Source organism: Hyalella azteca, unplaced genomic scaffold (assembly GCF_000764305.2).
Source record: "Hyalella azteca isolate HAZT.00-mixed unplaced genomic scaffold, Hazt_2.0.2 contig11821, whole genome shotgun sequence".
Classification (NCBI taxonomy): domain Eukaryota; kingdom Metazoa; phylum Arthropoda; class Malacostraca; order Amphipoda; family Hyalellidae; genus Hyalella; species Hyalella azteca.
The window spans coordinates 288,550-314,875 of NW_025941804.1; the positions used below are offsets into that span (position 1 = coordinate 288,550).

Below are 26,326 nucleotides of genomic sequence, written 5' to 3' on the forward strand. Positions count from 1 at the left end.
GTAAGTTTTAAAACGGGGACTGTCTAGACTGTAAGTTTTAAAACTGGGACTGTCCAGATTGTAAGTCCTAAAACGGGGACTGTCTAGACTGTAAGTTTTAAAACGGGGACTGTCTAGACTGTGAGTTTTAAAACGGGGACTGCTCAAGACTGTAAGTTTCAAATTAGTGACTGGTAAATTATTTGAGTCTAAGCATCGCATATGCTGGATGAATTCTATAACTTTGCCACAGCAGTTAAAAAAACTTGCATCCTCAATAATGTTGAACCATACAATTTTTGTGACATAGACAAATGTTTTATTTATATCTATAAACTTTACGATAAAAATTACTAACTTTGAATGACAGCATCTGGCTAAATGCGATCAAACCTTTCGCGGTACGTAAATCAATTCAACTTTTCCGATTTTACTGTCAATTTGTTACAATTTTTTAGGGCGATGTCAATTTGCCTGTTCCAAATTTCACCATTTTTTGTCCATGTCTGGAGAAAGGGAGCTTGCTTTTTACAGCATACGTTTTTCTGAAAATTTTTTTGAATAATCATATTGACTGTCGGTTACAAGCAGCGACTCTCAGCCTTAAAGGTCAAAAAATTTGTAAGGTGACTCATCATTGTAAAGATTGTACTCATTTTGAATCATATTCATTTCTACTTTTCATTCATTTCTTACTTCACTTAAATTGCAAATATTCCATTGAGAATAATTTTCTTCTTCTTGAATTTTAAACTGTACTTATCACATTAATTTTTCATTCGAAAATGAAAACCTTTCGTTCTTTCAACTTTTTGAGAAAATTCCCTCCTAATTGTTTTGGGGGCCAAAAAATCCCTATACTTTGTAAAAATGAATGTAAAATTCCCCAAGTTCAAAAGCTGTTCCTGGGGAGCAGCCGGCAATGCTCAGCTTTAAAGGGGAGTGAGGGGAGTGAGGTTGGTTTTGTAATAGGAATAAGTGAGGGGAGTGAGGGGAGTGAGGGGAGTGAGGGGAGTGAGGGGAGTGAGGGGAGTGAGGGGAGTGAGGGGAGTGAGGGGAGTGAAGGAGTTATGATAAATTAATCAGAAGCTGAGTAAAATACAAACAAATATTCCGCGTATGTTTCTATCCCAGAAATTCTTAATTAATATAAATATTTTCAATGTACTTATTTCACATCAAAACTGAATGAATTAAAGAAATTCATCACGTGCTGCTATCCCATAAAGCATTAATGAATAAAAAATTCTGAATTATCTGGCACGAGCAAGCCTCAGCTGCCTCATACAGCGTGCCCATCTGATTAATGTGAACAATAACTCATTCATTCGATGAATGCTCGGCACGAATTAACATTTAATAATAAAAACATAATAAATAACTGAAATAATGAATAATAATACCAAATAATAAAAAAAATAAAAAAATAACAAAGAAAAATAACAATAACAAATAAATAATAATGACAAATAATTGAACTAATAAGTTATAACGAACATGGATGAACTCCGGGAGAAATTTATTTAAATTTACTATTAATTAATTGAAATTATCGAAAGTTTATGGTATAAAGTATCACATAGGTTGACCACTCTGCCAGACAGGCAAAAAAGTGAAGCTGTCTGGATATCGACACACTTTTTGGGTCATCCTGACACAGTTTGGCACAGAAAAATGGCGTATCAGTGCTACGCAGATAAAATGTGTCACTATTTGGACAGTATGACTAATACATTTTTCTGAGTATACTTCTTACAGGGGAAACTGGGTCAGGCTGACACACAAGAGTGCAAGAAATTCATCGCTTTTTGAACAAAATATAATTCATTTCATCGGTGTAAAGTTAATAGGCGCGCAAGATGCTCTGTATAACTCAGAGTTATACATAAAACTTTTAAGTCTATAATGAAAATTTTAAAAGGCCAAAGTTCACACATAATTGAAGTTCTAAACTTAAAGTTTATAAAAATTTACGAAAAATTTACACAAATTTACAATTAACAAAGTTTCTGAAAAATTTACAAAAAAATTACAGATTTAATCCCTTAACGCAAAATTATAACAAAGTATAGTTCGCCCTACCCTTCATACCCCAACGAGGTACAGAGAATGAAAAATTATTACAAAATTTCACAAATTTTATCAAAAATCACAAATCCAATGGAATTGGTGTTTATTAAAAAACATGAACGTCGGCCAAAATATAGTATTAAACATTTTCAAAATTTCGCTCACGCATCAAAAACTGCAAAATTCATTTGTCGCATTGTTAAAAATCCAGATTATTACAAATTTTGAATGCCAAAGCTTCACAAAAGCGACGTAAAAAAATAAATACATTTTTCTTGCCTCAAAAATCTACGGTGTTAGTACGTACATTATCACTGTTCGCTCACCTGATTCTAGAAAAATGTGCGTTCGTAAATTTTCATTATTCGAACACCTGCATGAATACAAACTTGCGTACGTGTGTTATCACAATACAAACACCTGCATCAAAAACAAGTAGCGGCACATCTGACGCACACAACACAACTTACCTGCACGGCAGCCGCCGCTGAACTGAGCCAGTCGCAGCCACGCAGCCACACGATGACGTCACGAAGATGAGCCGGCGTGTGGGCAAAAACTTTCATGGCAGAGACAAGTAAGTAACAATTTCGTCAGTGAAGTAACAATTAAATCCACTGACGAAATAACAATTTCGTCAGTGAAGTAACAATTAGATTACTGAGGTAATCATTACTTCAGTGAAATAACAATTTCGTCGTTGAAGTAACAATTAGATTACTGAAGTAATCATTACTGCAGTGAAATAACAATTTCGTCGTTGAAGTAACAATTAGATTACTGAAGTAATCATTACTGCAGTGAAATAACAATTTCGGCAGTGAAGTTACAATTGGATTACTGAAGTAATCATTAATTCAATGAAATAACAATTTCGTTAGTGAAGTAACCATTAAATCTCAGAAGTAATCATTACGTCAGTGAAATACCACTTGCGTCAGATACAGTATGTAACCAATGAGTCTGTGAAATGACCATTACCTCAGTGATGTAATCATTACGTCAGTGAAATATCCTTCGCGTGAGATAAGTAACCACTGAGGAATATGTGAAGTAACCATTACGTCAGTAAAGTAATCATTACGTCAGTGAAATAACCACTACTTCAGTGAAGTGACCATTACGTCAGTAATTATCTTAGTTATGTTACCAGTTACTTATGAAGGTACGAGATCAGTGCCAGGAACAAAAGTTGAAATTTCGATACATTTATTTTGTCACATCATGGATTCGCTTAATTAACATTATAGAAGAAATAAACTCCAATAACTCATATTATCTTTAAGATTATTTGCCTCATCAATTTTACGATTTGAAAATTAATTAATACATTTTATGGATCAATGCATTGAAATCATATTTATGGTATTGAGAAAGTTACATCAGTTAGAAATGTATACTTTTTAACACATTTCTTCGTGAGCAAAGAAGTGTTTGAGAGGTACTGCTTCCTTATACACGATAATCATAAAAAATAGATGAACAATTATTTGATTATTTTCTACATAATGAATTAATACCATCAAATAATTGTTACTTATTTCTGGGAGGTTAAATATCCTTTTGCAGCGCCGAAATCTTCAATGCAGTGATTGTTACTGAGGAGTAAAATGGAATTGCAAATTAACTTTTTATACATCAATTAAGCTCTATGGCTTATAAATTGGTCATTCAATTGGGCTAACATCCACAGAAATGCCAGAGCGAAACCTTTGGGACGAACTTTCAGGGCCTGAGAAATATTTGCGAGCTACCATACAACTACATATATTAATCTTTATAGTTTGTCGCTGTTCTTTTATCTATTAAAGTAGCATACGAACTGCAGATATAAATTTTCGTTTCTAGTTTGTTCCTGTTATTTTTTCTATTAAATTCTAGAAAATTCTAAATTTTTCTCTATTAAATTTTATCTATTTGTTATAGCTAAATGATCAAATTTTTCTCATAGCGAATATGTTATGTATACATTCAATATTGAAATTTATCCGTTATTAAATTAGTTATACAAACTAAAACTTAAAACATTATTTTGTTTTTGATTCATATCCAGATTTGTTTGATTTGATTCAAAGTATTAAAATACTTTCTAATGTTTGAATCTGTAACGCTAACCTTCATGTAACATTAAAAAATGAATTAAATTGTGCATTCAAAATTAAAAAAGTTAGCAATAATGTTAGATCACCCTAAATTATGCAAAATAAATTATTTTCTTGCAGTATTCTGTTGAAACAAACTTCAACACATACGAGACGGTTAGGGTATTCACCAGTTCACCGAGCAGATCTCGTCTTGTAACGCATCTCTGTATTACAGGCAGCTCCTTTGCTCAGTTCTTACTTTCTTACTATTCGTTCCGCTCATAGCTTGTGTATTTTGTGTGTGACTCGTGAGTATCCGAATGTATGTAATACTCTAATGTCAAAGAAATTTTTCATTAATTTGGCATGTTGTAGTTGATATCGACAATTACAATTGTTGATATCAATTAAATTGCCTACATAATTTACAAATTATGTTTCGTGAATCTGTCGGCTTGTTTAACTGATGTCAAACTTGATGAGTCAAACTAAACCGGCTCAATTGAACCTAAATGTTATCCTATTTTATTTTAAGTATAATTTGTCCAGTGACCATGATATGTGAAAGTTATTACTCAGAATTTGATATCACATATCTCACAATTTGTATTTGATAGGTATCTCAGAATTTGTAGCTATTTGAATTAGACTGAAAAATTAGACAAAGGAAACTTGAAGTTGAAGACTTGATTGGATTCTAGTCTGGAAAAGTCCTATTTTTGTCTGAAATATCGCGGCTCTAATATCATATAATTTCAGTAGGTATGAAATCTCGCGGCTCGAATGTCATAAATTTTTGTTTGATTAAAAAATCGCGGTTTGCACTTCGCAAACATGTCATTTCATAAAATTTTCAACTTCCGCAATCCGCATTGCTTTACCGTTTCCGCCAAAAATATCTTGCAGAAAAAACATAAACATCGTAATGTAAACAAATAAACAAAACGTTTGTTGAAGATCGCGCATAGTTGCGGTCATGTCAAAGCGGTCAGACTGTATATTAACACGTGCTGAACTTACAGTAGAGACAAATTTTATTGTTGCCGTTTGACTGTTTAAGGGTAAAATTAGAGATTTGGGGTAACACGTGCATAAACTTTGTAAATAAATTCGCATTCGCACCTCGTAAATGGCTTTTCATGGCCGAGATATGGAATTCACGGCTCGGTGAAATAGAATCACGGCTCGTAGAAATGGAATCACGGCTGGCAAATCCATAAAACCACGGCTCGAAAAATTCAGTCGCGGCTCGCCAAGTAGATATATTCCATACTAGATTGGATTCATTGCAATCATTGGAATTTGGAAAACTGCAAACTCATTGTGTCGTGATGAGATTGATTTTTATTATACTAACTTCCAAGCATAGATATTTTAAAATTCAAACCAAAGCTGAGGGAATCTGAGGCTCTGGCTTCTGCTTCTGAAGTTCTGAGGCTCTGAGCTGAGTATTGATATATATGATAGGTAATTGTAGTATAGTTACTAGTTAGGTATACAAATTAGGGATGTCAATGTCAAATAAAATACCTATGATATGAAATTATGAGAATATGATACCTAATTTGATTTTGCTTTGGCTGTTATCTGCAATGAATTGAGCCCTTATCTGTAAAATTTTTTAAATAGGCCTTTTTTTGTCAGAAACTAGGGTAAACGCGGTATATTCCGAGTTTCCGACATCGTAGGTAATTCCGTCACCTCTCCAGCTTTTCCTTTATATTAAGCTTTGTTTTAGTTCCATGCCACTGTGCAGAGAGTGAACGAAGATTTAAAGACCTATGGCGACGCATTATCGGCAAAATTTTTGCCTTCAGAAGATCTTGCCGACACATTTAGATAAATAAATTAATAGATGATTAAGTTGAGATGTTGGATTTAGACACATGAAAACTAATTCCGACACAACTTGAATTGGACACACACAGATCGTTCAAAGCTTTGTACAAAAATTGAAATTTGCTTAATTAAAAGCCTAATAGCTGTTAATTAAAACGTAATTAAGTAGTGTTCAATATTCGTTAGTGTTCTAATTCGAAGCCGTGTTGTATCCCAATACAGCTCACACAGCAAACGGAATTCGAACACGTGGATGTTGGCAATACGTATCAGTTAAATTTGAAGCGCTGACGCAATACGACTCACCACGTGTCGGATATTGCCACACAAAGTGACGGAATATAGGGATTTGGTAGGTTTCCATTCTAAAGGCTTTTTAATAAATATGGCAACATTTTGTGACGTTTCATTGTTGCTGACGCGTAGTGAAGTGTTTTGAGAGTCATGTGAAGGCAACAGAACTTACATAACGCATACGTTTTTTTTATAGTTTTTCATTTCTTGGTGCGTCCTTAATGTGTCGGAATATGCCGCGTTTACCCTACCCATGAATCAGACAAAAATGCTTGTGAATCTGGCTTATTTCACTGTTTTGTTTAGCCTTCTGCAATATGAATATCTTGTATCTTCAGTGAAAAATCAGAAGAATTGCCTATTTTTTTTCTTCAATTTTAGAAATTTACTCATAAAACAATGATTTTTACTTCCAATTTTTGGAAACTTCTGCCTAATATTTTTAATTTGACTATTTGAGTGAGCTTTAACAAGATGGAAAACTTTCTAGAAATGATGGTTCATAAACTATTATTTTTAATCCATCTCTGCTTTTTTTTGGTCTAAAAATTTTAGTTAAGATAGATGGTATAATAATGGGAAGATTAAAGTTGCACTTGGAAGCAGGCATGGAATATATCTACTTGGTGAGCCACGACTGAATTTTTCGAGCCGTGGTTTTATGGATTTGCCAGCCGTGATTCAATTTCACCGAGCCGTGAATTCCATATCTTGGCCATGAAAAGCCATTTACAAGACGCAAATTTATTTACAAAGTCCATGCACGTGTTGTCCCAAATCTCTCATTTTACCCCAAAACTGTCAAATGGCAACGATAAAATTTGTCTTTACTGTAAGTTGAGCACGTGTTAATGCAGTCTGACCACTTTGACTTGACCGCAACTATGCACGATCTTCAACAAAATGTTTAGTTTATTTGTTTACATTACGATGTTTATGTTTTTTCTGTAGGATATTTTGGCGGGAACGGTAAATCAATGCGGATTGCGGAAGTTGAAAATTTTATGAAGTGACACGTTTGCAAAGTGCAAACCGCGATTTTTCAATCTAACAAAATTTTATGACATTTGAGTTGCAAGATTTCATACCTACTGAAATTATATGATATTAGAGCCACAATATTTCAGACAAAAATAGGACTTTTTCAGCCCTGCTTGGAAGAATCAAGAATTACTAGAATAAAGGTTGGAGACTTACAATACTTAAGATTTCAATTAAAGTAAATAATAGTTTATTTACAATTTATCTCTAAGTCAAACACCACAAATTTACAGTCTTTAATTGATAACAAATCAGGCTACCAATAAGAGTTTAACATAATGCATACAGCATAAGCAATTTGACAGAGCAAACTCACATTTCTGCTTATGTAATGAAAACATGTGCGCAACTGTGCAAGTGCATTCTGTTCTTTGTTTGGTGAGTTAACAAAATTCCGGTTGCTAATGTGGAAGACATTTCAATACACACTTGCTAACTATCTTATATTAAAAAGATTACTGGCCACTGTGCAGAGAGTGGGTGAATATTGCAAGATCATTGGCAACACATCAACAGCAAAATTTACGCCTTCAGAAGGTCTTGCTGACACATTTTGATTTAAATTATTGCATTTTAGATATTTGCCAGTCTTCAGCCAACTATTTAGAAAAAAGTTGGAAATCTGAAAGACCGCAAGCACACACAGTAAGGTTTCTGGTACATTGGATAGATCAGGATGCAGTGAAGCTTGTCCGGAAATCAGTTGCGATGAGTTCCCGCCAGTGAACGTAAACAACAAGCAAGTTTACGATTGCGTAGTTGCGGTCATGTTAGAGCAGTCTGACTGCATTATCACATGTTCAGATGACACTTGCTGTACAAACAAACTGTTTTTTAGGGTAAAATATATCTGTCTTTGACGCTCTCTCAATAGAAGGCACCATGCGTCTGGCTGCCAGATAGCTGCTGAGTTATACATGTTGAGCTATAATATTGTAGTGCTTACAGAGTAAGGGATATGCTATCAAAGTTGTTAGCAGCATTTTCTTATTAAAATTACCTGGCGACAGATCTTGAAAATGGTTGGCAACGCTTTGGGCTTAAAAACCCATATATTGGCAGTACTGGTTGCACCATCTGCACCCTGGATTACTGATAGATTTGATCCTGAATATTGATTGTTTGATTATAAACTAAGTAAGCAGAGCCAAGAAGCCTCATATGCCACTAATTTTCAGGCATCACTAGCAATCTCTTTGTTTGATGTTGTAAATGTAATGAACTAGAATCAATGTTGCAGTGTTAAAGCCTTCAATAGACTGCATATTCAGTTCAAGTTAAATAACATTTGCATAATTTCTGATGAAGGTTTAAAATATATCTGAACTATTACACCAAGAAACAAATTTTTTCTTAGGAATCTATTGATTGTCTCACTCATCTAAATATTTTAGATCTAAGTATTTTGTCACTTCAGAGACTCCATTGACTAGAAGTTTAGTTTTCACGAGTGTATTCAGGAAAAGATTCTGAAATAGTTGACACTTTCATTACACATGAATGGGATAAATCACAATGATTCTACCTTTATTCACAGGAGACTTATTTGTACCAGCTGCAACTGTGGAAACACGTGCCAAAGCCATAAGCCGTCAAACCAACCTGAGCGTTGGGTAGCCGCAAAAGCGTGACATTGTTCAGCCACAGTGCCACTGATTGGTCAATAAAACCTTGGCAAATTTTGGGCATTAACATCGCAAATACAACTCCTACTTACTTGTTTAGGTGCGTACCATCAAACGGGGTTATATGGGACAGGCGGGGTAAAATGGGACAGTCATCCCACATTTTGTAGAAATGTTGTAGCAGCTTAACTATTTAACATTATTGCTATCTATGTAGCCCAAAGTAAGTTAAGAAATCATACATTTACTACCTCTAAAAAATCCCTGAAAAAAACCGTAAAAAGTGAGATTTTGGAAACGTACATCTGTCAAGATATGTAGCAAAAAAATATTTGACGTATCAAAAAATTTTACTTACATAAAAGTTGCACATAGGCGTTGGCTTAAAAACTAGATTGATAGAATTCTCATATCTCATTCCAAAAAAAGTGCGGCCATTTATGCAGGACGGGGTAATAAGGGACAGCCCCCAGAGTAATATTTATATGGGAAAATGACACCCCTAAAAATGCATATACAGTAGAACCTTGATTAGCAAAGGCCAGTTAATGTAAAAAAATTGATTAGCAACAAAAAACTTTGATTATATTTACCTTGCTCAGTGAAAAAAAATTTCACTTGACAAAAATTAATGCATCATTGGTCATCACAAAATTCTGCAGAGAATGTTACAATCTCTTGTTATAGTGAATTCACTTGCTCCTAATTAAAATGATGTGAAATTACAAGCTGTCTTGTAAGCTTACAGAACAGAAGAAATGCCATATGGCTGCTGATGCAAAGCTTGCAGTGGACAAGGTCATTGTCAATGCTCAATGGCATGCTCGTGGATATGGATATATCACATCAACAATACGGTAATATATGGATATGGTAATATCATATCAATAAAGGAAAAACAAGTAAAAATCACAGACATATCATTTATTCTACATCTACATCATCCACAAAGGAAAAGGAGGACTTCAGTTTACCGTTAGTAATAGATTAGTACACTCTGCTTTCTTCAAATGGTTTAAAAATAAGTTTTATTTCAAGTGTCCCAGATTACCCTGTTCTCAGGGGTAATTTGGGATCCTTTTATTCTGCATCTGGCACCTTATGAATAGCATATGGAATTTTTTAAGATGCCATACGATTGCCCTCGCAAAGAGCTTTAAAATAAAGCCCCAACTTGTTTATGAATGTTTCATGGTAAGAAGTTATCAATAAAAAATGCTCAAAACCATCCCTTATCACCCCATTTGACAATACTGGTCCTATAAATTGTGAAACTGTTTTAAGTAACGTTTCTTATATTATTAACCTATCAACTTTTGCATAATATTTATCAATTAATTATCCAATTAATCTATCAATTAATTATCTTTTTTTTGTGTAACAACCTATAAATTGCAAATACAAGTACAACAAAAATTTGTGGTATTGAAATTCTAAAAGTGTCACTGCTATTAATTTTTTTCTATAAGCATCACCACACATAGGTACCTAAGCACTCAATGATATACAATACATTAATTGCAATAATAATACAATAATTTGAATTTATTTTATAACACTCTGTATTGTATATGTAGGAACATCACACTTCTTAGATATTGTTTTATATCCCAGCCCTTCACATATGTGGGAATTTAAAATTTTGTTTCAGAGATCATTAATAAGCTCTTTCTTCTTTGCCATCTTCCAACATTCAGCAAAATTTTAGGTTTTCCCTAAATTGTGAAAAAAAATATATTTTCAGACTGCAGAAATAAATATTACAATGCTTAATACAGAATTTGAAATACAATTATTTGAGTATCTACTACTATCTTCATTAATAGTTCTTCTTAAACATTATGATGAATGATCTTGGATAAGAGGGTACAAATAATTATGGACAGTTAGTTACTCACAAAATTTATAGTAATTACAGTTGAAAGTTATTTTCATAGTATTTCCTGGCATTAAATTTGTTGTGCATCATTATGACAACCTTTCCTAGAAGAATAAGTTGTAAATGATCTGTATTGTTCTATAAAATTAGAATTCATATTTCTGAAAGGGTATGAATAATTTTGGGCACAAGTGTAGCATCATAATGAAGACAAATTATTTCTAATTTGAATCCTACTCATGCAACTGATGATTGCAGATAAAAAATAAATTATTTTATCTGGCCATGTATATTTAACAAAATATTAGTTTTGAGTCACTATGTTAAGCCACATCTCTAATTATTATAGGTTGGCAGAATTTCTTCTTTCAAGCAGGTTTCATTGAAGACCAGAGAATTTGTTTTATTTGCAATTTTCTTATTAGTTTTTTCAATATATCGAATAATATTTTTAGTTTGAACTGGCAAATCAAAAATCAGGTTACCGATGGACATTTTTATTTCGTTAACGAAATAAAAATGTCCATCGGTAACCTGATTTTTGATTTGCCAGTTCAAACTAAAAATATTATTTGATATATTGTAAAAACTAATAAGAAAATTGCGAATAAAACAAATTCTCTGGTCTTCAATGAAATCTCTAATTATATGAACTCCTTGCAGCATGGCATGCTGTTATTTATGATTTCTTAATCAATTGCATAAACTCCTATGAATACAATTTGAAGTTTGAAAGCTTGACAAGATTATATGTGTGCCCAGCTCTATTTCATACATTATAGGTTACAGAATACTTAGAACTAGACATTGATGGTAGATAAATAAATGTTGAAAGGCTGTTTCTGATTATTAAGCATTGTTTTTTTCAATACTTGGAAGGCATAGCTGTAATTTATACAGATTCCTTAGCTTTGCAAGCTTTTATTAAAAGTGTGAAATTTGAAATTGTGTTCGTAATTTTTTCATAATCTGTACATCATCAAATAACAATAAAGGCTTACACTTTTGCAAATAGTTTTTTCCTAATACTATTGAAATTGTAATGTTAGTTCTCTAGCACATTGATTGAGGTTAGCTGGAAATTTTAAATATTATCAACCAAGATTGATATTTTTTAGCTATTATATTTACCTTTTGGTAACTTCAGTAACTATGAATACTATTTTAACAGGGTTGGTGATTTTTTTTGATTTTTTCGGCTTTTTTGTCTTTTTGAAGTGGTATTTTTTATGTTGCAATTAGCCTACTAACAATAACAGTATATGGGTCATAATGGATGGCTAAAAAGGACACTTATTGCCTTCAATAATGGCCAAGGTGGTGTTTACCACTTAGGGATTTTTGGGTAAACAATTATTGATAAGTCTATTCATTAGCTTTGTAAAGTTTGTATGGAGCAAGGTAACGAGCTAAATATTGACCATTTAACTGGCTTCACTATACAACAACACTTCAGGAATGCAGATCTTCTAAACATTGAAGAGTCACATAACAGATAGGTAGCTGATAGCACAGTGCACAGCACTATCAATAGATCTACTAGTTTTATGTCCTATAAATCTACCAGACTCTACCTTCTATACACTTTATACTTTACCCTCTCTATATATATTTTATATATAGTCTTATAGTTGTAATTGTTTTGTTTCTAGTTTTAGATTCACATATTTAAAGATTGAAATTAAATATTTTAATTAGAATACTTGTATTAGGGTGAAAAATCATTCTAATTGCCTAACAGGTCAATACAATCTCAACCTCTCAATATACAGGGTGGGGCAGAGTCGATTGAGCAGTTTTGAGGTAAAATAAAAGAGTAATGAAGGTACATAAAGAAGAAAGTTTATTTTCCTAGAGGTCAGCATAACATACCATTGAGAATACTTATGTTTTGAAAACAATATCTGGAAGATGAGGGCCGTTAGCTGCAACACACAGTTGGAGTCGTTCTCAGAGGAGGGAGTAACCGTAACAGTGAATTCTGATCGCTATGCTGCAATGTTGCAAAATTTCTTGCAGCCCATGATGGAAAACATTGTTGAAAATGAAACATTGGGAGACGTGTGGTTCCAGCAGGATGGGGCTACAGCTCACACAGCCCGAATGTCACTCAATGTTTTGAAACACATGTTCCCAGACTCTGAGGGGTGATTTACAGTGGCCTGCGAGGTCACCTGATTTGAGCATTTGCGATTTCTTTCTTTGGGGACATCTAAAAGAAAGGGGTTAAGAAGTCGCCCTCACACCCTACCACAGCTAAGGCTGTGAATTTGCTGTAGAAAACTTCCGAGAACGACTCCAACAGTGTGTTGCAGCTAACGGACACATCTTCCTGATATTGTTTTCAACACATAAGTATTTTATATATATATGGTATGCTATGCTAATCTTGAGGAAAATAAACTTTCTTCTTCGTGTACCTCCATTTCTCTTTTATTTCGCCTCAAAACTGTTTAATCAGTTCTGCCCCACCCTGTATAATAAGCTAGCTAACACATTTAAATTGTATATTGTAATCAATATATAACAAGTAGTCAAATAGTTAAAGACGGCTTATAGCCTTATAAGAATTAGCTAAGCTGCTAGCTAGGCACAATGTATTGCACACTTGATGCCTCTGTACCAAAAACATTGAATTTATTGGAACCTAATACACACTAAAGGCAACAAGTTTATATACCAATTTGTCACTCATAGTACATTTATACTAAACCATGAATAACAATATCTCAATGTAAATTAAAGACTGCCACTCAATATATTTAAGTATATGAAAAAATAAAAAAAATCGAAAAAATAAAAAAAATCATGATTTTTTTATAAAAAAATCAAGTGATTTAATCACATGATTTAATCATTTTGATTTAATCATTGCCAACCCTGACTATTTATGCCAATTTAAAAAAATGATACATGATTAATTAAGGATTTATTTTCAGAACTCAAGCTTGCTGACAAGAGATCCAACCTGCCTGGCATCTACGGGAGGCATATCTTGCCTATCATTCACGTGGCAAGTTAATCCCAATGTCATCCTCCATGAGTTCTGAGCATTCATCCTCACCATCATTCCCCAGTGATATGGATGCACAAGAAGGAAGAGAGGAAGATGGAATGGAGGATTACACCAGCAGTCCCTTGCGTCTTACAAATCATCCTGAGAGAGAGGATTTATCGGAACAAGATTCCATTGGACCTGCACTGATTCCTCCAACTGAGATTCAAACAGATTCTAATAGCAACAGCTCTATGCAGAATAGTAATCAGCAGGATTCATCAGGACATGTATCTTTTCAAGCTGCACCAATTTCTCAATTTGTAACTGGTCATTCAAACTTGCCATCTGTGCAAAATGTTTCTGGAGAAAGTGATTCTAGGATGCGCCCAACCAGCCAGCGTCCTTTTAGGGGAACTCAGTCCTCCAGAGATGTGAATGATAGTGACTCGTCATCCTCTAGCAGCTCTTCATCCTCCTCAAGCAGTTCCTCCTCTGATACTGATGATGATAGAGATAAATCATCCAGTAGGTTTTCAAAACATCACAATTCTGCATATCTTGGTGTTATGAGAAAATCGAATTTAAAACATAGCTCCAAAGCCCGAGAACCCAAATCAAACAAGCCTGATTCTGCTCTGGCAATAGCCAGTAATTCTGAAACTGGACTTGCAAGAGCAAATAATTCTAGAGCTGGGCTTGCTGGTGCCAGTAATTTTGGAGCTGGGCTTACCAGTGTCAGTAATTTTGGAGCTGGGCTTGCTGGTGCCAGTAATTTTGGAGCTGGGCTTACCAGTGTCAGTAATTTTGGAGCTGGGCTTACCAGTGTCAGTAATTTTGGAGCTGGGCTTGCAGGTGCCAGTAATTTTGGAGCTGGGCTTGCAGGTGTCAGTAATTTTGGAGCTGGGCTTGCTGGTGCCAGTAATTCTGGAGCTGGGCTCACAGGTATCAGTAAGATATCAAAGCAAAGCAAAAGTGTTGAAAATAAAAACCTAATTTCTGCTACCGATAAAAAGGGATCAAAACTCACAAATAGTAATGCTGGATCTAGAACATCAAATGCTGAAGATGCAGCTTCTGGTGCTTCCATTGCTGAGAAAAAAGGTTTTGGATTAAATTCTTACTGGAATCCAAGCACTCGAGGATCTACCACTTCTAACCCTGCTGATCAAGAGGGCATTCACTGTCCTGCAAGTAACCGCTCTGAGGTCCCAGTTGGTTCTGAGTCTGAAGGTGCTGCTAGGTCAGCATTAACAGGTCCTTCTTACTCTCAAGTGTTTGCTAACAATGCCCTTCAGGAGATAGGTTCCAGTGCACGAGCTGGTACAGGAAACTGGCGACGAGAAGGAGGATTAATTGGTCACTCAATGTTCAGAGATTATGATCATGATTATGATGATTACCCGCGCAGCCGATTGTGTTCGGTGCTTGACTCGCCTTATCCGAACCACAGACCTCACAACCCAGATGGTCACGACAGCGAGTTGAGCTGGAACCATTACTCGAGTGACTCAGCTGACCACGTCCTTGATTATCAGCAGGATATCTCCAGTTCCAACAGCAGCTCTTCAGAGGATGAACAACGTAATTTTGCAAATAATCCTTTGTTTGCTAATCTTGGGGTTGCTAATAATCATGTGTTTGATAATCATGATGACGATGAGGAAAATGTTAGGTCACGAATTGAAGCTCAGGTGACCAGCAGAGAAAATAATGCGAGTCAAAGTGGACAGAATAATTCTGAATTGAGAAATGCAAGTTCTTTTAATGCTTCTTCCACGTCCAATGCAAGTAGTGAAGATTCTAGTTTTCTTGCAAATTTGAATCGACGTCAGGAAGAAATCATTCGAGAGTTGTTTAATCCCGATCATAGTTCTGCTGTTCCCTCGCCTAGGCGAAGTCCTGACAGACCTCCCAGTCCAAGACAAAGTACCAATTCTGCCTGGGGTCTCACAACTCAAAGTCCAAGTCCAAATAAAAGTCCTAAAAAATCTAATGAGAATTCACCGAAATCAAGCCCTAAAGGCCCAAAATCTCCAGAAAAAGCCCCTAAATCTCCTGTTTCTGAAGACACCTGCTCCATATGCCTGTGTGTCATCACTGACGCCTGTGTTGCCGGATCCTGTCTACACAGGTTCTGTTTTCCATGCCTCAAGGAGTGGTCCAAACGTAAACCAGATTGTCCTCTGTGCAAAATTCGATTCACAATGATCATCCATGACATCAAAGGGGACCAGGATTACAAGGAGTACATCATTCCACCCGCTAGTTCTGCTAGCAGTATTTTCAACTTAATGTTTGATGTGAACCACATTGCATTATTTGTGAACCCTTATAATGCTTATAATCATGGATTCACGCTCCCGAACGGTGATGACAACGCCCCGAGAAGATCTGTTAACAATGCACCAAGAAGATCCAATAGGCCATTTGAACTGAGTGGAGTTGCGTTCCGGTCGCACATCTACAGTCATGATCTTTGGGTGCGATTTGTGACCGCTAATGGACAAGCTCGTATGTGCAGTCCCGCCATTTTCCGTGAACAGCCTGCGCTCACTCACCGGCTTGTCCCATGGCTGCTTCGAGAGCTGAGGGCTCTTAGGTGCCCTAGTTCTGTATTGACTATAATTCTTGAACTTATTACCATTCACGACATTGACTCAAGGCAAATGAACCGAGCTCTGACTCCATACCTTGGACATCGAACGCTGCATTTCCTCCACGAGTTCAACTGCTTCGCTCGTTCGTCTTATGATTTCGTAGGTTACGATGATGCCGTAAGGAACCGTTATTCAGATTACGCTCTGCGTGAAATTCCTCCTGTTAGTCTGGATTTGGTGGGTGAACAGGGTGAGGATGGGTCAAATGGCGGTGCTGCGTCTGTAGAAATCGACCTCACAGGAGACACTTCATCCATTGCTAGTCAAGAAACTACAGCCCCTGCCGCGACTACTAGCGATGACAACGCTAGTGGCTCTAGTTTTTCCAACGAACTTAGAAGAATTAACAGTTATTTACGAGGTCCTTCGACTGGTCCTTTAAGCTCTGTACTACCTGCTAGACTGATAACACCTGTCACTAGCACCAATAATACCAGTTCTCGTTTCGATCAAGATTTAACTTACAATTATCTCTTTGGTCGCAGAAGACAGTTCCCTCGTATTAGTTATCACTACGAAGCTTCAGGAGAACGAGTTGCTGTACAACATGACCACCCCCTTCATTCGAGGCGCAGATTTCAAAATAATTTTAAAACTTCGAGAGGTTTGCGTGAATCTCGTGTACCTCTCTGCTCTCCTATCAGAAATAGGAATCGAGTTACCCCTGGTAGCTCAATACTTTCTGGGAATGCAATGGCACCATCTACTGCTGACAATGTTACTGAACAGGCAACAAACAATGCAGAGAATGACAACACTTTGGTACTGTCATCTGGAGATGAAAACAATGATAATAACTACGGTGATGGTGAAAACCAGGTTTCCAGGAGCGACCAAAATAAGACCTCACTAGGCGACCACACCTACAGTTCCATTCCTTGTACCTGCTCACAAAATATGTCTGCTCGTTCGAAAAGTAGTACCAGTACTGCTTCAGTTAAGAAGGAAAATAAGGTTTGTGGTTGTTCCAAACCACAGTCGCGTGTCATCTCTACAGATTCGGACGAGTGTCGTATTGTAGATGAGAAACCTGTTACTCCCAAGAAGATAACTTGGAAGTCTGTAAAATCCAGTGCCATCGAAAGTATCGTGCTTTCTGACTCCTCTGAAGAAAATGCCGAGACTCGTCCTGCCAAAAATACTGGGACAAGGCCAAAAACTTCTGTTTCAATTTCAGCAGTCAAGGCTGGGAAAAGTTCATCTATGAAATCTAAACCAATTAAACTTGATCGAAAAAGTTTCTCCATTTCTTCCTCTGCTAATCTTGGGGTTGCAAATAATCATGTGGAAATAATCATGTGTCATAATGAAAAGCAAATTGGCAATGATGATCAGCAATCTGACGCCAGCGAAATAAAATCTAATGGTAAACGGAAAATAACCGCGCCTGTTTTTGCGCAAGATGACGGAGATTCTTCAGAAGATTCTGCTTCTGGCATTCGTCGGGAGCCTAAGGATCACCCATCTAGAATCAAAAGTTCTGCTAGACCCATGACTAAAAATGTTGCTTCCATGGATGCACCTGACACCAGCAGCAGCAACAGAAGGGAGCATGGCTATCGAGTTACGGTCAACCCTGTCAAAGTTGAGACACCTCATGCTGGTGTTTCTTCTACTATGCAGAAAAAGATAGCCAAGAACAAGACCCAGTATATACGTGATGAGACCAAAAGAACTTTTTCTTCACTGGCTCACAGCAAGAAACCTGAAGGGCCTTCTTACAAAAATTTCCTTGATTCCAGCGATTCCGAGGAGGAAGTTGTTTCTAAAGCTGGAGCAGCATATAAAAGAACCCGGGACTTCATAAAAACTAAAAATAAGAATTCGGATTCTGACGGAAATTCTTCCTGTGAAGAATATAAGAGCAATCGCAGCAGACGAGATTCATCTCCTGAGCCTGAAAGTCGGCCAACTTCAACTTCATTTTTGAACATTGCTCGTGCAGCGAGACCTGCTATCTCAGAGTCAGACTCTGAACCTGTAAGTTTGTTCAGTAAAAACTTATATCCCAAATTGAGACTGCGCTCACCTACTCCAAGATTTGCCAAACGTGACTCCCAAATGACAGAGTCAAGTAAGACTTCTAGCCGCCAAGTGACTCTTCTAGACTCTTCTTCTTCAGAATCCGAAGACACTGCAAGATTCGCTAAGCGACTCCGTATAATCGCTACGCCTCGACCTGAATCTCAAAACCTCAAATCCGCTACCAACGTCGTAGAGAACCAACGAGTTGTGAAACTGATTGAAAAACCTAGTGAATCTGAATCGAAACGTGCGAAACGAACGAGTCGATCTTCAGAACGCAAAAAACACAAGTCGAAACTACGCAAAGAAAAAAAGAGCAGAAGCAAGGATCGGTCTTCCAAATCCAAGAAAATAAAATCTAGATCTAAGAAGATCAAGGAGATCAGGTCTAAAGATTCGAGCGATTGATCGCGAAGTAGAACCTCGAGTGTTAGCTTCAGAAATGTATTGTCTTGCGTACTGTGATGAAGTCTAAGTTAGAAGTGATAACTTCAGAAATGTATTGATCTTGCGTACTGTGATGAAGTCTATGTTAGAAATGATTAATCTATAGACTTCAGTGGTGAAATTTTAAAGAAATTCCTGAAAATAAACGTGTGGGGTTCAACTTCAATATATTTTAGGCGAACTTGCTACTCTCGAAGTTTGTGTGGTTTAACAGTGTATAATCTTGACTCATGCTAGCACATAACTGCTATTTCAATGGTACGCCTTGATGATCTTATCTTTTCCAATTTCTTTTCTTTTTTTTTCTTTTTTTCTTGATTTAAAAAAATATTCATGAAATTAGGAAAGTCCTGCTGTGTTTTTACGCGTTTCTACCCTAAATTCTTAAAGATAAAAATTTTTTCATGCCGCTTTTGAAATAAATGTCGCCTTTCTTTTTTGTCTCTCATAATAATGGAAAATTGCGAGTTCATTATTTTGGAAGTTAAATTTTTTTGGCTGTCTTTTCTTTTCAGTTTTCTTTTTTTCTTGACGTCATGTACTAAATATCATGTGTAAAAATACTTCAATCCCTGGAAAACATTCTTTTTTTCATCCAGGAATTTTTTATACGAAACATTGCTTTTGTTTCGCCACCTAAGAAAACATCACGGTTATAAAATTACATGCAACGTCATTGTGATACAAAAAATGTTCTAGATAAACTATAAGATTCAGGCGATGTTAGCTTGATTTGCAGGATTTGCTGTCTGGTTATTCTTGGATTTTTTAGGTGTTTAGTTCTTAAGTTTGGTTAACTCGAATAAGTTAGGTATGTTATTACCCCTTAGGTTAAGTTGTAGAGTGATCTTTTTGATTATGCAGCGTAGCGCGATTAAAAACTTGGAATTGTTACTTTTTCTAGTGGGAACATGACTATTTTCTAGCGGAAAGATTATGAATATTTCCTAATGGAAGCATTATGAATATTTTCTGATGAAAACATTATGAATATTTTCTGATGAAAACTTGATTATTTTCTAAGGGAAACATTATGAATATTTTCTAATGGAAGCATTATGGATATTTTTAATGGAACCATTATGGATATTTTCTAATGGAAACATTATGGATATTTTCTAATGGAAACATTATATTTTCTGATGGAAACATTATGAATATTTTCTAATGGAAGCATTATGAACATTTTCCAGTAAAAACATAATATTTTCATTAGGAAATAGTATGATGTTTTTATCTGAAATATTCATAATGTATTCCGTAGAATATATTCATGATATTTTCTTAACATCATATTTGAGTTACGTTTATTGTAGTGAATCATACTGTATATTTTTTCCAGTATCTCTGGCATCAAACTCTTGTATACTCAGAAAAATGTATTGGTCATATTGACCTAAAAGTTACTGCAAGTAGTTCTGATACTCCCTTTTGGCGAGCTAAACTGGGTTAAGATGACCTACTCAGGAGCAAACATGTGCTATTTGGACTAATGTCTCGCTTATTTTTTTCAATGTTTGTCTTCTGTTTGAAACTTAACTTGACATTGTACGAGTACGTTATCATTTCTTGATCTTTATAAATGTTGAAATATATGATAAACCTGTTCGCAAATATCAGTTTTACATAAATGGTCTGTATTAATTTATTGGTCTGTATTAACGTTTTGGTCTGAATTAATTTTTTGATCTCTATCAACTGTTAGAATGTTCAAAATTTGTGAGTTCCTTTCCAAAATTCCAAGTTCACATCCTGTGAAGATAATTTTATGAAATTTAACACCGCAAGCTGTAAAAAGAATTAGGTACAGGTACATTTTGTGACTAACAGTTTCATCTTATGACTATCTTCTTGTTACACATAGTTTCTGAACTCGATCGCTTGCGTTACTAGTAGGTATTTACTACCTATAGCTTGTATATTTTAGTTTGACCAGGATTGTTTTTTTATGCGTATCATGTGTAGTTAACATGAACGTTCGCGTCATGTTCAACGTTTCAACAATGTGCGCATGACCTCGTTGAGACCACTTCTCGCTACTGTAACGATACGTTGATACTGTTTCCTACATTAACAATGAATCTATAGTGATCATTTATTAACAGTGACCATTTCCTTACTGCTATGTATTTTTAATTTTTTTCCGCTTGTTCATCATCTTTATTGATTTTGCAACATCTCTTTATTCATTATTGTTGAAGAAATGTACGGAAAAGGAATGAAACTGTCAAGTTGGTGTTATTATTGAATGATTAATACTTATAAGTTGTGAATAATGAATGGAGCTATAAGGCATATATGGCATAGTTTTGATTATGTTTTGAATATCGCCAGATGCATGAAGAAATGTTTTCGTCTGCCATTGTTATTTTATTTATCCTTTGTAATAATAATTATCATATGATTGATTGAATCTTACATTGAATAATGCGAGTAGTTCTTTCCGTTGTATATTTTCTGGCTGCTGGAAGTTATAAAAATGATATTTTTGTCAAAATAAAAAATTTGAGAAGTTAAAGTTTTGCAATAAATTAGAGTTTGGTTACGCATAATCGGATAATATCTGCTGAAGAAAACCTTTCATTTACTTATCAAGATAGAGAATACGTTTAAATTTGAATAAAAATAACGTAGTGTTTAAGATTGCGTTGAAAATACATGCGTACAGTCGTGCTAGGAACGGACAATCGGCGCGCTTCCTGTCCATTGATCGAGCTTGTGTGTGTCAGACGTACGATACCCCTTTTTGTTTTTGAAAAAACTGGCGAATTCTTTTCAAATTTCGCGTTAAAAAATAAATTTTGAGCAAAAGATTATTTTCATAACTCTAATTAACGTGTGTTTCAAATGTAAAGGTTCTTGGTGATGAAATAATTTTGTAAACTACAAACAAAATAGCGCAAGATAGTACGACAACATCCGGTCGCTGACAGCCTGTCGGCAGTGCTTATCAAGAAAGCGTCGTGGTTGGTTGTACGTCAGGTTCTGCATCTGTAGATAAACTCGCGGATTATTCAAGTTCTATTCTGAAGTTTTATTGCAGTTTTGAACTTTAGCTGAAGATTCCAGATCAGAGCTGATGAATCGAGAACCGCGTTAAACTAATTCTAATTTGAGATCTTTGTTTATGTGGTATAAACAAAATTTGCGTTCATTATAAACATCAGCTTCACTACGGTAGGTATGTTAAAGAATCTCTGAATTCTTAACCTTCGTTCTGATCACTTTATGAACAATTATCTTCGGTGAAAAAATCTTTTAAAGGACGAAACAACTACAGTACGCGTATCTAAAATATGCTAATTTTCATAAAATTAGCAGTTCCTTCCACAAAATTCTGGTTATAATAATATTTTTGCCACGTTTTTCAAATTTTTCACTTTTAAATTCGCTGAGACGAATTGAACGATCAGTTTGAAACCCGAAAAATTATGTAACGAAATCTCCCTTTCAATTTCGAGTAAATTGCCTTGCGATCGTAAGTCGAAAATTCTATTTAAAAATTGTTTACTATTTTTTATTAATTTTTAATCATTTATTTGCTTAAAGAATACAAAATAATTCATGGAAAACTTGCGCGAAAAATTAATAATTGACAAAAATATCTTTCTTTTATAAACTTATTCTTAAAATAGGGATGACTATAGAGACTATATGGTATATAGACTATACAGTCTATATACCGTTTTCGGTCGCATAGTTGGCAGTTGAAGTTCAATATATTTGAGTTTAACTTTTAATGTATGGTATACAATGTATATATTAAGCTCGTATTGTATAAAATATTTTTCTGAATTTATTACTAACTTGCATCAGCTTATTTTGGCATAATTAAGTTTAATTCGCATTAATTCAGCTGGGATTTTTCAAGAGTTCAGTGCTCGGTTTATGTACTATCATTATTAATATACATGATCATTATTTACAAGTTATGTGCACTATAATACTATCATTTGTTATTATATATCGATCTAGATGCGTATATTAGATCTCACTTAAGATATAAAAAATACACGATTTACGAATTTAGGATAAATTTTCGAATTTAATATGAAAAAGATTTTTTTCCTGACTTTCGGCAAATCTGGATGTCGCTCTGCGACTTCCTTAACTCCCTAATCCTTCTTCATTTTCCTTCCCTACCCCTTTCTTCCCCTCTTTCTTCCTCACTTTCTTCCCTTCTTTCTTTTCCCTTGCCCTTCTTTTCACTGCGTTTTTTTCTTCGTCCATTTCTCCCCTTTGTTTACCATCGTCCTCGGACGAGGGTAAACAAAGGGTTTACCCTCGTTTGTTTATCCTCGTATTATAGGAATAAGGTAGAGAGAAAAGCGAATAATATAATTAAATTAAGCAATTATACAAAATATATTAATCATATTTTTAATATTAATAACAAAAATAATATGATATAATATATTATATTTAATATTATATAATACGCGATGGAGGATAGGGCGATTGATAAGTAATAAAAATAATTCCTAATTATATAAATAATCTAACTAAAAAATTATATAATGAATCATGTATTCAATTTATGTATTATTACATTCATAGTTATATTTAATTTGATTTATGTATAATATTAATTATAGTTTCTTTAATTGGAAAATATTTATATAATTTAATAATTATATATAATTTTGTATATTATTACATATATATTTATATCTAATTTCCATACCAGGCAATGGATAACACAATTTATAGGTAATAATAATAATAATTATATAAATTATCTAACTAAACAATTATATTATGAATCATACAGAATTTTGTATATTATTATATTTATAGTTACATTTAATTTAATTTATTTTGTAATTTTAATTATAGTTCTTTTAATTGTAAAATATTTATATAATTTAATAGTTATATCTAATTTTATGTGTTATTACATATATAGTTATTTTTAATTAATATTTATATTCAATTTTAAACATAGTTATTTTAATTTTAAAAAATATGTAATGATTAATGTAGTATATAATGATTTATATAGTATATAATAAATAATAAAGTACGTAATAATTAGTATAGTATATAATAAATAATATAGTATGCAATAATTATTATAGTAGATAATAATTAACATTAATGTAATTATTTATATAACAAATAATAATTAAAATAGTATGTAACAATTAATATATTATCTAAAAAGCAATATACTACTAGTAATTAATGCACTTATTGAACTTTTCTTTTTTGAGGTATACTGTCCAAAGAGTATCACACTTTCTGACGAGCGACAAAAACTGGACGATGCTCCATGTACGTTAATTATTATTCTGATAATTATTAATATAGTATGTAATAATTTATATACTACTACTAATTAACATTAGTAGTAGGGCCGTACAACAGTTACAAACGCGTAACTCCATCAGCCAATCACTAACGCATCAGCCAATCAGCCAATCACTAACGCACTAACAGCACTAGCACTAACATCAGCCAATCAATTTTTTGCTACACCCTCCAATCAGAGACGAGAAATCGTCCGCTACGTGTACTTAGGCCGCTACGTGTACTTAGGCCGCTGCGTGTACTAAGGCCGCTACGTGTACTTAGGCCGCTACGCGTACTTAGGCCACCACGTGTTCGTAGGACGCTACGTACACTTAGGCCGCTGCGTGTACTTAAGCCGCTACGTGTACTTATGCCGCTACGCGTACTTGGGCCGCTACGCGTACTTAGACCGCCACGTGTTCGTAGGACGCTACGTACACTTAGGCCGCTACGTGTACTTAGTAAAATGGCATCATTTATAAGAAAAAAAGTGGTCTAAGTTACCCCATTTTACGGTACTTTAGTGGTCTACTTATAGGACTCAAAAACATAGTGGCAAAGCAGAGAGTTTTTTAGACTCTTCCTCAAGTTCATTTATGAGTCCTATAAGTAGACCAGTAAAGTATCTTGGATACCAGAATTTTCATACAAAAGAAATCAGTTGAAATCTCGAGTAAATGAGGAAATTAAAAATGAACTGATTCTAAAAAATCACTGGTCTGCCACTATGCTCAAAAATGAACTTGAGAGAGAGTCTAAAATACTCTCTGCTTTGCCACTGTGGTTCTGGTTCTGCTAGACTAGACTAGGTTGCTCATTGCTGCCCCCAACACACTATGGACATGGAGTATGGACCAAAGCAGTCTGTCTGTGTCTATGTGACCACACACAGACAGAATATCATAGTGGCAAAGCAGAGAGTTTTTTTAGACTCTCCTTCAAGTTCAATTTTGAGTCCTAGGACACAGTCACACTTGCTGTGGGCCTCACAGTGACACACTCACAGCCAAAAGTTGCTAGTGTCCAGACATGATCCTGTTGCTAAGTAGATATTCTGGCAAGGTACAATTTTCTTATATATTTACATGCATAAATGGCTCTCCGACCTCTGTCATAGTAGATTCACCATGCCAGTCTCAAGTCTGCAGTATAAAAATCATAGTGATAGTGGTATCCATCTGAAGGAGAAAGCCAGTTAAGTTTAAACAGAATCAAATCTGATTAAAATTATTGTAGGTATATACCAATGCATCGATAAACTATTCACTGGTTTTAAAGAGCTAAAACGCTACACATGACTTCGCCGAGGCCGCGAACCGGCGAATACAACTGCTTTCTCCGGTAAAAGCATGCCGTTTCCATGACGACAGCACACGATGAGTGTACACTATAGTTCCTACCCTGCTTGTTCGCTCGAAGCTAACCTATTACGCTTGCGCCAGAGGAAATATTTTACGCACAGGCTTGGGTTGATACACATTTGGATACGTGTAGGCTCAATACAATTAATCATAATAATAATAGCTGTTTCAGCGTTTATTAGGTCGCCGATTCTTAACATCGCAGAACATTTACAGCTTGTTGTGGTCTCGAACTCACAACTCACTGCTCAAATTCTGCTGTGCTCAAACGCCCGGTCACTGGGCTACCCCTTAGCACTGCTCTGCGACCGACTTACTCTTCAATTGAAAAGTTTTTCATCTGATTGAAATGCAATTATGAATATCATGCACGCTGGTTTCTGGCAATAACATGTAAATTTGTCAATTTTTTATAAATTCTCTTCTCTGAACCGAAATCTCAATTTATATGAGCTACTCCTAAAAACACATTCTTACACTTTAACATTAATTGACTTTTGAATACAGTTTAATTCGAAAAATATCTTAATACGAAATGAATACACTTGTTTTCCAAAATTTTCATTGTATTTTATCGAGTTTCATCATCAATTCGATAGTTACCAGTACAATTTTACTAATTTGTAACAAAATTGGTAGTCTTACGATATGGTCACAGAAATGCTCATATAAGATAGAGTTTGTTTTCTAATAAAGGTTGGAAATGAAAGTAGAACAATTTATAAGCTCGGTAGG

General features: G+C 34.9%; 1 protein-coding gene across 3 annotated transcripts; it reads left to right on the top strand.

Moving 5' to 3' along the window:
- Window positions 1-4,349: 4,349 nt before the first annotated feature.
- On the top strand, window positions 4,350-19,918 carry LOC108683268. 3 transcript variants are annotated; one of them, XM_047883018.1, is made up of 3 exons: window positions 4,350-4,441; window positions 13,751-14,511; window positions 14,572-19,918. In XM_047883018.1, the coding sequence occupies exons 2-3, from the start codon at window positions 13,839-13,841 to the stop codon at window positions 18,897-18,899; spliced, it is 5,001 nt and encodes a 1,666-aa protein (XP_047738974.1). In that variant the 5' UTR covers window positions 4,350-4,441; window positions 13,751-13,838; the 3' UTR covers window positions 18,900-19,918. The 3 variants fall into 3 exon arrangements, with proteins under 3 accessions (XP_047738974.1, XP_018028059.1, XP_047738973.1); XM_018172570.2 differs by having other exon boundaries at window positions 13,751-19,918; XM_047883017.1 differs by lacking the exon at window positions 4,350-4,441 and adding an exon at window positions 8,990-9,032 and having other exon boundaries at window positions 13,751-19,918.
- Window positions 19,919-26,326: the final 6,408 nt, after the last annotated feature.